The sequence below is a fragment of the Dama dama genome, chromosome 5 (assembly GCF_033118175.1).
Source record: "Dama dama isolate Ldn47 chromosome 5, ASM3311817v1, whole genome shotgun sequence".
Taxonomy (NCBI): domain Eukaryota; kingdom Metazoa; phylum Chordata; class Mammalia; order Artiodactyla; family Cervidae; genus Dama; species Dama dama.
The window spans coordinates 15,869,928-15,881,089 of NC_083685.1; the positions used below are offsets into that span (position 1 = coordinate 15,869,928).

The 11,162-nt window shown below is 44.6% G+C and overlaps 1 protein-coding gene across 1 annotated transcript; it reads left to right on the forward strand.

The window, feature by feature from the left end:
• Window positions 1–6,329: 6,329 nt before the first annotated feature.
• Window positions 6,330–10,897, forward strand: PEBP1 (phosphatidylethanolamine binding protein 1). Its single transcript, XM_061141879.1, has 4 exons — window positions 6,330–6,609; window positions 7,776–7,885; window positions 8,274–8,374; window positions 9,982–10,897. Exons 1-4 carry the CDS (start codon window positions 6,475–6,477, stop codon window positions 10,197–10,199), a joined length of 564 nt encoding a protein of 187 aa, XP_060997862.1. The 5' UTR covers window positions 6,330–6,474; the 3' UTR covers window positions 10,200–10,897.
• Window positions 10,898–11,162: the final 265 nt, after the last annotated feature.

The following is an 11,162-nucleotide window of genomic DNA, read 5'->3' on the forward strand; positions in this document are numbered from 1 at the left end:
GGCCTGTAGTTTTCTTTTTTTTGTGGCATCTTTGTCTGGTTTTGGAATTAGGGTGATGGTGGCCTCATAGAAGAAAGTTGTTTTAAAAAACAATTTTTTGAAATGTATTTAGTAATAGACTTCCCTGGTGTATTTAGGAAGTATTTAGGACTTCCCTGGTTGCTCAGATGGTAAAGCGTCTGCCTACAGTGTGGGAGACCTGGGTTCAATCCCTGGGTTAGGAAGATCCTCTGGAGAAGGAAATGGCAACCCACTCCAGTACTTTTGCCTGGAAAATCCCATGGATGGAGGAGCCATCCACGGACTGTAGGTAAGCTACAGTCTTGTGGGGTCACAAAGAGTCTGACATGACTGAGCGACTTCACTTTACTTCACTTTAATAACAGAAAATGTTCAATATAGAATACTAAATAAGAGATAATACAGAAGTTTGTATTCTTATGTGGATCAGATATATTCTATATATATTGTTAAAAATCATGAGTATAAAACTTCATGGAGATAGAAAGGAACATTAAAAAACAAATGAGAAGGTAAAACAAAAACAAGCAAACAAAAACCATGAGGGAAGGACGTACCTGGTGGTCCAGTGGTTAAGAATCTGCTTGTCTGAGTCCCTTCACTGGTCACCTGAAACTATCACAGCATTGTTAATTGGCTATGCTGTGCTGGGCTGTATTTAGTCACTCAGTCCTGTCCGACTCTGTGACCCCATGGGCTGTCACCCGCCAGGCTCCTCTGTCCATGGGGATTCTCCAGGCAAGAACACTGGAGTGGGTTGCCATGCCCTCATCCAGGGGATCTTCCCGACCCAGAAATTGAACTGGGGTCTCCTGCATTGCAGGTGGATTCTTTACCAGTTGAGCTACCACAGAAGCCCGTTAATCAGCTATACCCCAATATAAAATAAAAAGTTCAAAAAAAAATCTGCCTTGTAAGCAGGAGACGTGGGTTCAACCCCTGGTCGGGGACCTGGGATCCCCCATGCCACAGGGCAACTAAGCCTGAGCACCACAACTACTGAGCAGGCCCATCCTGTGTGCCACAACTCGGACTCAACACGGCCAAATTTAAAAAAAAATGGACACACACACAACAGAGTAAATCTGTTGACCACAAGGTTTCCTTTTGGTTTAAAAATCAATCAGTCACAGAGACTCCGCACAGTATGGAATATGGTATCCCAAACTTAAAATGCAAATGTTTAGCTCACGTCTATGATTTTTGTCCTTAGGAGAAAACAAACAACAACCAAATAAGTGTACATGTAAAAGAACACATATTGTGAGATGTTTCTAGAGCTTAGTAGTGAGATCACCTTAAGTATTCCCAAATAGGAAATATTGTGTTTTAAACAAGCAATCGATAGATACAATAGAATCTTGAGCAGCCATTAAGAATGTTGCTGTAGTGGTTTATTTATAGACATGACAGGAGGAAGTGAAGAAAAGCAAATTACACAGTAGCATGTATGTATAATTTGACCCAGTTAATATTGAATCCAAACCATCATATATGCATATTCACATTTACATACAGCGAAGTCTGGAAGGAAAATCGCAAGATGCTCATTGCTTTTGGTTGGTTGGATTATTAAATAATTAAGTTAATTTTATGTTTGTTTGTATTTATGAGTTTTATATAATGTAAAAATAGTAATAGCCTTCCATTAGGAGGTACTAGGTTGTGTATGAAGCACACCACCTGTGTTTCGTTTAATTCTCACTATGATCATTTCAGGGGTGTTGATAAACCCATTTTAGAGAGAGGAAAACTGAGGCTTAGTGAGGAAAGGTCATATTCTGTATAACTTTCTTATTGTTGCTACAACAAATTACCAGAAACTTAATGGCTTACGACAACGTGAATTTATTGTCTTATGGTTCTGGACGTCAAAAGTCTGAAATGGGTCTCATTGGGCTAAAATCAATGTGTCAGCAGGGTTACATTCATTGTGGAGCCTCTAGAGAAGAATCTAGTTCCTTGCCTTTTCCAGCTTCGATAGACTCCCTGAAATCCTTGGCTTCTGGCCCCTTCCTCCACCTGCAAAACCAGCAATGGCTGGTCAAGTCTTTCTCACATGGAATCCCTGTCCTTCTGAAAAACCTGCCTTCTCCCCATTTAAGGACCTTTGTGATCACATTGGGCCCACCCAGATAATTGAGGGTAATCTCCTGATTTTAAGGTCAGCTGACTGACAACCTTATTTCCATCTGGAACCATAATCCCCCCTAGTCACATAATGAATATATTCACAGGCTCTGGGAATTAGGATGTGGCCATCTTTGAGAAGCCATTCTGCCTGTTCCCCTTGCCAAGGTTTCATGGGTACTAGGTGATGAATTAGAACTGTGACTGCATTCTGATTTCCATTCCTGTGCCCTTAGATTATGTTATTTGACTGATTAATTGTATATCAGTGGTGGTGGTTTAGCCACTAAGTCGTGTCTGACTCCAGCAATCCCATGGACTGTAGCCCACCAGGCTCCTCTTTCCAAGGGATTTTCCAGGCAAGAATACTGGTGTGGGTTGCAATTTCCTTCTCCAGGTCATCTTCCCAACCTAGGGATCGAACCCAAGTCTTCTGCATTGTAGGCAGATTCTTTACCGCTGAGCCATCAGAGAAGCCCAGTTGTATATTAAAGATGATTAAAATTTTTTTATATGTTAAAAAAATGAATAAAAGGACTTTCCCTTCCCTGTCCTTTCAGCCTTATTCAGCCTCTTTTGCTATGTCATCCATCTGCCCCTACCTAAATCTCCCATTCTAGCAAAACCAGTCTGCTCACTGGTCCAAGTCCAGCACCCTCAAACACACTCCAAGCTTGCTTCCACTGCAGGTGGTCCTCATACTGTCTCTTAAACTTGAGAGTGTCACTCTCAGTCATCTGAGAAGCTGATGACAAGATGGGATTCAATGTGCAAGGGATTTATTAGGAGATATGACTGTGAGAAAAAATGGGGAGAGAACCTGAGCCAGGGAAGGTAGCAACCTAGCCTGAGGTGCAGTTCCAAGGAAACAGGCAAGCTGGTCCTGACCACAGAGAAGCCCTGAGCCTCCCAGCTGTGGCAGCTTGACCCTGCCAAGCTTGGTCATGGGCTGGGGGCAGTCTGCCAAAGCATAGTCTTGGCCTCAAAGCAGAGACCAGCAGTTGGGGCCCTGGCCAACTTCTCTGCCTGCAGTCAGAGGTGTGAGAGCTGCATTCTAATGGTGGCCGGGCAGGGTTGTAATGGTGATTTACTGTGTAAACCTTCACCAGAGGAAAGTTTTCTGGAGTCAAAGACCATGCTTGCCTCATCTACTGCCAGCACTTCCAGCTAAAGCACGCTTAAGGACTTTGTGTCCATCGGACATTGGGGGCCAGGTGGGCTTTCAACCTGCTTTGTCACTTCTACCTCTTCAAGTCTCAGTTTATTTATCTATGAAATGGGTGAAGAGCAGTGCCCCCCACATTGGATTGGTGTGAGGCTGAAATGAAACTCTGAGCGTGAAGGTCTTCGGACAAGGCCTGGCATGGGGAAGTGATAACCATCAGGTAATGGAAGTTGTTCTCACTGCAGCACACTGACTTGCACACAGTGCTTAGTAATGATAATTATTATTTTGGGGTATACATACAGTGGATGCTTGGTAAATGTTAGTCATTCTTGGAATGAACTGACCTACAGGGAGCATGCACTTGGTAATGGCAGCAGTCCTTATGGAACCAGGCTGACCTGAACACAGTGGATGGTCAGTAAATATAGTTTGGCTGGTTCTAACTTCCCTGATAGCTCAGTTGGTAAAGAATCTGCCTGCAATGCAGGAGACCCTGGTTTGATTCCTGGGTTGGGAATATCCTCTGGAGAAGGGATAGGCTATCCACTGCAGAATTGTTGGGCTTCCCTTTTGGCTCAGCAGGTAAAGAATCTGCCCACAATGCGGGAGACCTGGGTTCAGTTCCTGGGTTGGGAAGATCCCCTGGACAAGGGAAAGGCTACCCACTCCAGTATTCTGGCCTGGAGAATTGATGGAATGTATGGGATATCCATGGGATAACAAAGAGTTGGACACAACTGAGTGACTTTCACTTTCAACCATTGTTTTAATGGAAGTGGTTCTATTCTCTCCCTTACACACACATTCATTTCAGTGATATTTGTAAAATGAAAAAAACAACAAAAAAGCACAAATGTCCAACATAAAGAAGTGAATAAATTGTGGTGCATCTAGAGTGGACAAAGCCATTAAAATAATGAAGTTTTAAAAAAATTTTTTTCGGGATGTGGATCATTTTTAAAGTCTTTACTGAATTCATCACAATATTATTTCTGTTTTATGTTTTGGTTGTTTGGCTGCTAGGCATGTGGGATCTTATTTCCCCAACCATCAGGGACTGAACCCACATGCCTTGCATTTGGGGAGAAGCCTTAACCACTGGACTGCCAGGGAAGTCTCATGAAGATCTATTTTTAATACAAATATTCTACAATGGTAAAGTAAATGTAATTGTTTTGGTGAACAAACAGAACAAAATTATTTGTATTCATAATTTTAAAATTGGAAAGATATGTCCCAAATTGTAACTGGTGTTTATGTTTAAATAGTGGAATAGAAGCGATTCTTAATTATTTCTTTGGATTTTTTTAATCTTAATTTTCTACAAAGCACTTGAATTATTTCCTAGTAGTAACTAAAAACAACAAACAACTTGGGGGGTGGGTAGTAATCAGTGTCAAAAACTGTCCTAAGGTCATACTGCTAAGTCCCTTCAGTCGTGTCCCACTCTTAGCAACCAATGGACAGTAGCTCCCCAGGTTCCTTTGTCCATGGGATTCTCCAGGCAAGAATACTGGAGTGAGTTGCCAGGCCCTCCTCAAGTCATTGAATCCAGGTTTCCTGAATTACATATATTCTTTACCATCTGAGTCACCAGGGAAGCCTTAAGGTCATATTAGGTTAAGGACTAGTAAATAGTGCCCATCATATTTAGCAAAAATAAAGCATCTGGTGGTCACAACCAAAGCAGTTTTGAAGAAAAAAAAAAAGAAAGCAGTTCTGAGGCAGTCACTTGTCAACAAAGGAAGAATAGTAACTATGGTTTATTGACTAAAACAAAACAGAAAAACACAAAAATGCACAGCATAGCTCTGGGGAACTGCTTGGAAGAGGAAGGGGCAGAAGCCAGTACATATGTAATTTTGGCCAAGGGGTATGTGCGATCAAGCATAAGTCTTAGTAGAAGGTTGCTTCTAGGAGCAAATAGTTCATGATTTTTGCGCTTAAAAAAAAAAAAGTATGGAAAGATGCAAAAATCTGGATATATTAAAAATCTGGATAAATTAAAAAAAAACTCTCCTAGAATATATCTAATGGTTTTGCCTTTTTTCCCCCAAAGCACAAAGTGCCTCGTTCTGTCCTGAATACCTTTCAGGGTATTTTATATTGTAGGCCGGGGACTGCAGTGGCTGACTTCATTCTTTTAAAACTGGATGGTAGCAACTATACTCCAATAAAAATTAATTAAAGAAAAAAAAAATTAGATGGTGAGCAACATTCTTTGTTTCACAAGTTAAAAAATCACTTCTCAAAAACAACAACAACAACAACAATAATTCCCCCCCAATCTTGGCAAGACCAAGTCCGGATAGAAGAATCAAACGCTATGTGCAAATATTTTTGCCGGTTGAGAAAAGCGCCGACAGAAAGTGAAGTCGCTTAGTCGTGTCTGACTCTTTGCGACCCCATGGACTGAAGCCTACCAGGCTCCTCCGTCCATGGAATTTTCCAGGCAAGAGTCCTGGAACGGGTTGCCATTTCCTTCTCCAGGGTATCTTCTCGACCCAGGGATCAAACCCGGTTCTCCCGCATTGCAGGCAGACGCAAGTGGGGATGGGAGAATCAAACGCTATGTGCAAACATTCTTTCCGATTGAGAACAGCGCTGACAAGCTCCCCCCAGGACCCTCTCCAGGCCGTTACCGAAGCTAGTGAGCATGCGCGAAAGTACAACGAGGAGGGGCAATGTGGGTTGCTTTAAGAAGTGCGACAGGAAAGCAAGGCCTTACCATTTCTGCAATTTTAAGGTTGAACAAAGAAAAAGGCAAAAAGCTTTAAAAAAAAATCGAAAGTAGTTCAATTGCAATTCTTGAAACAACAGTCTTGCAAGCTCAGTCATAACTCTTGGGAACTCCTCCAGCAACGAGTAGCAAGAGCTCCCTCTGCAAAAAGAAAGGCCAAGCCTGGTGCATTGACCCGGGAGTGCCCGACGACCCGCGCTACCGGGCTCGGCCAATCAGAGAGAAGAGTGGGGCCACTCCCCGCCGGTGACTGGAGGAGCGGGATGGGGCGGGGCGGTGGCTCAGGCGCACGTACTCCTCGGCAGTGTGGCTTGAACTACCTCCGTACAGTGTGCAGACTGCTGTGAGTTGGTGCTCCTACCCTGCGCGAGTGCACAAGCCGCTTTCTCTGCTGTCTGACCCGCTCGGCTCCACGATGCCGGTGGACCTCGGCAAGTGGTCCGGGCCTTTGAGCCTGCAGGAAGTGGATGAGCGGCCGCAGCACCCGCTGCAGGTCAAATACGGCGGGGCGGAGGTCGACGAACTGGGGAAAGTGCTGACACCCACTCAGGTACCGAGGGTGGAAGGGGTGCAGCTGCTGGAGGCTGGGAGGCTCTCAGGTCGGCGGGTTGGCGGCCCAGTGGAAGTGAGGAGGACGTTCCGGCTTCTAGTGCGCCGGATCCACCAAAGGAAGGGAGTCGCGGTGCCCAAGCCGCAGGCCTGCCGACCGCTCCCTCCCCCAAACCAGCGCCGGGAACCTGGCACGTGGCGGGCGGGGCTCGCTCTGGGGAAGAAATTGATACATTCTCCTGGGATTTCGAGGAGCAGGCAGGGGAGGAGGCCTCGAAATGGCCCAGATCGCTGGACAGGGGCGGGGAGGAGGCCTTCCCCCGGAGGTAGTGGGCAGTGGCCCCTCACGCCCCCAGAGCGTCCGCTCTCGGCCCAGAATTTTAGGCCTCGGTATGTGGAGTAAAAGCCCCACCCGAGGGCATATGACGCATTATGTAACCAGTGAGCAGCAGGGCCCTGTGATTCCTCCTTTGTTTTTAACGGTCTGGAGCTGGAAGCCACCCAAATGTAGGTGCGTTCTGCAGCTGGAAGACTCGAGGGTAACGGCCTTGTTTTACCGTTTGGCCTTTGACCCCCGCCCGACTTGGCCTAACCAGGTTCTGGCTGCTGCAAGTGAGGAACTAGGTGCCTGGACACCGTGGCCAGTAGTTGGTCCTGACGCTTCGGGGCAGCAGTGCGAATAAACAGTGCTCAGACGGTTTATTAATTTAGATGTTTACAGAGTTTATTGTTTTGGGTGTGTAAAGTGCCCGTCTGGCAGCCTCTCTTTGCCAAACTCACTGTCCACGTCTGTCCATCTTGGTTTCCTCTGCCCTTTTAAATATCCATTTAATTCAGATTTCACTTTAGCAGGCCCCAGATAATGTGGTCTCCAGTCTAGAGATTGTGTTATTCCAAATAATGTAAGGTTGTAGTCAGCAACCGTTGAAATCTTGACCCACCTCTTTCTGTTAATAACATGCTAGGATACTAGCCCCATAGTGTTGTTGGGACTGAAATAAATAACGTATATTAAACATCAGTTCCGGGTTCTTAGTAGAGTCAGTACAGTTGAGCTTTTATTAATAATTTCTGTGCTTGACCTTTGAGGAATCCAAGGTCAAAGAAAGATTGCTGGTTTCTTCAGCATTTCTGACTTTTAAGCTCCAAATCTGTTCGTTCCTACAGGTTAAGAACCGGCCCACCAGCATTACATGGGATGGCCTTGATCCAGGTAAATTGTACACCTTGGTCTTGACAGATCCGGATGCTCCCAGCAGGAAGGACCCCAAATACAGGCAAGTTGGAGAAAGATGGGGAGTAGCGGGTCATCCATTGTGACCCAGTGCTTCTTGTATTGTGTAAGTCCCTTGCTGGACATGCTATGTGGGAAGAAATAGACTTCATTTGGGGTGTTCACTTCCATGCTTAAACCTGAGCGTGCTTTTTGCTCCCTAGAGCAAGATTCTAGAATAGCCGAGAGCTGGATCTACCCAGGCCTGTTTTTGTACAGCCCCATGAGCTGAGAATGACTTTAACATTTTTAAAAGAGCAATAATACTTTGTGACATGAGGACTACATGAAATTCAGACTTTAGTGTCCCTAATTAAAGTTCTGTTGGCTGACTGCCTGTGAGTGTGTACTGACTTCCTGTGATGCTGATGGTCCTCTCTTCCTCCACGTAGGGAATGGCACCATTTCCTGGTGGTCAACATGAAGGGCAACGACATCGGCAGTGGCACGGTTCTCTCTGATTATGTGGGCTCTGGGCCTCCCAAGGGCACAGGTCAGTAAAGGTTGCATTTGGAAGGAGATGTGGGAGGGGAGCCTGGGTGCATATTAGGATCGATATAAAGTGCTACAAAATCTTAGTCTAGCTTTTAGAGTCTTATATTTATGAGAGCCCTTACCCTAGTGAAGATTTTAGGCAACTCAGTTCCCCTCTGAAGCAGCTATCTGTCAGGGACACTCAGACCCATTGTAGTGTCAGGTGGCCAGAACCATGGGTACTGGTTAGATGCACGTTCGTTTAGAGAATCGTGTATTGGACCTTGCCGAGTTGGACCAGTGCTGCCTAGGCTAATGGTGGGAGATGCGCTGTTACCATGTCGTGCTTGAAAGGTGTTTCCATTTCCTGGAACAAGGAACTGGAATGGGGCAGAACACTTGATCTTGTACACACTGTTCAGGCATAAGTTACTCTGAAGAGGTACAAGAAGGTCCCTGATGAGGGACCTGGTGTTTTATCTGTAGGCCCAGAAGCTCAAAGCCCTCTCATGCATTCATAAGAAGGACCTCTCTCCCAAGCATCTCTTTAAGTTCTCTAGAGCCAGTTATAAAATCAGGCAGTTTAATTATGGAAAGTATACCTATGAGAATAAAGCAGTTCTCTCAAGTAGCAGCTGTGTTCTCATTAACAAAAAGAGCTTCAGTGACTCACTTCTTTTTCCTTTTCACATTTGTTTAGTAAGGTATAATTTACATATAATAAAACACACAGATTGGGAGGGTTTAATCAATGAATATTGACCAGTGCATACATCCATGTTAGCACCATGGGAAATAAGATGTAGGATGCTTCTGACACCCCCAGGTTCTTAAGGGACCTTTTAAGTTAAATTTCCCCAGAGCTAATCATTTTCTGGCTCTTCTCTCTATGGATTACTCTTGCTGTTCTTATATTCTTATAAGTGGTGTCATGCAGTATGCATTTGTGACTGGTTTTCTGGACTTAAGGTGGTGTCTGTGAGACTCATCCATGTTATTGTGAGATTGGTAGCTCCTTCCTTTTCATTGCCAAGTAGTATTCCCTTGTGCAAATATACCACAGTTTGTGTAGCCATTCCCTGGACATTTGGCTTGTACTTCTAGTGTTTGGATATTATGAATAAATTTGCTGTTTCCATTCTTGTCCTTTTATGGGCATGTTTCCATTTTCCTTGGGTAAATACTTAGGAGTAGAATTGTTGAGTCATAGAATCCAAAATGGTTGAAAACTTCTATACTCTAATCAGCAGTATTTCAGCAGTATACTGAAGGAAAGTTTCAGTAGCTCCATATAAGAGCCATGCCATATGTATTGATAGAACCATTCCAAGATTCATCCATGTGGTAGCATGGGACAGGATTTCCTGCCCTTTTTTTTTTTAAGGCTGAATAATATTCCACTGTACATATATATACTATATTTTGTTTATCTTTTGATTTGTCAGTGGACATTTGGAGTGCTTTCACCTCCAGGCTGTTGTGAATAAAGTTACAGTGAACTTAGCCCCCTCTCATAAATGGGGTGGTCTGGGTCCTGCCAAGTTGGTGCATTCTCAGAAAATGGGTGACATCTCCATGTCAGACGCTTAGCTATATGTATGTCTTCCCTCTTGCCTTTCCCTCCAGGCCTGCACCGCTACGTCTGGCTGGTTTACGAGCAGAAAGGACCACTGAAGTGTGACGAGCCCATTCTCAGCAACCGATCTGGAGACCACCGTGGCAAATTCAAGGTGGCCTCTTTCCGCAAAAAGTATGAGCTTGGGACCCCAGTGGCCGGCACATGTTACCAGGCTGAATGGGATGATTATGTGCCCAAGCTCTATGAGCAGCTGTCTGGGAAGTAGAGGAGATGGACACCGTCCCAGAGTTCCCAAACAGTGTTTCAGTTTAGTGATGCATGTAGATTTCCCCCCATCTCTCTGCCCAAGCCCTGAGTGGTCAGATTTACATTTAGGGTGACTTTTCTTTCCTTCTGCCTGTATTGTGTAATTTTAGGGGGTTTATGTTTTGATCAAATTTGAACTCCGTTTTGGTGGGGGATTCTTTAAGAAGAAAACAAATTCTGGTAAAAAGACCAGGTCTGCAGTATTAGAACAGAGCTTCAAAGAATCTTTAAGGGAGGTTGAAAACAAAAAAGAGATTGATTGCCTCCGCCTTTGTGAACCTGAGCACAGAATTGTGTGTGAAGGCACCTACTGGCATGTGTTTTCACGGCTCTGTCTCACCAAAACAACCAGGGGCCGGCATGTCCACTAACCCCCAACGTCTCAGACTGGTTACTGCGTGTCTGTCCCGCTGTGGCTCCTTTAAAGAGCAGTACTGAAAAAAACTCCACAGAAGAAGTTGCTTTTCTGTTAAAGCCTGGCCATCTAGATGAGCAGCAGGGCTGGGTAAGAGGTTATCAGAAATCCTAAAGTCTGTGCTTATTAAATTGATCACTCTTTGGTTTAAAAAAGAAAGCCAGTCTGGAGTTGAATGTTGTGTTAATTTTGCTGTTTGCTTATATTTGAATGAAAATAAAAACACTGTGTAATTGAACCCAGCCTCCAGATACTTTGCCTTTTTCAGTGTGGGGTTTCATAAATAATGAGACATCAAGAAACAATCTCTAGGGAATTCCCTGGCAGTCCAGTGGTTAAGACTCCATACTTCCACTGCAGGGAGCCTGGGTTTGATGATCCCTGATAGGGGGAAGATCCTGCAAATCATATGGTGCAGGCCAAAAAGAAAAAAACCCCGACCATCTATTAAGTGAGTCGCCCCCTTCCCTGATCAGCAGTGACGATTGGGACTTGATTTAGGAACTA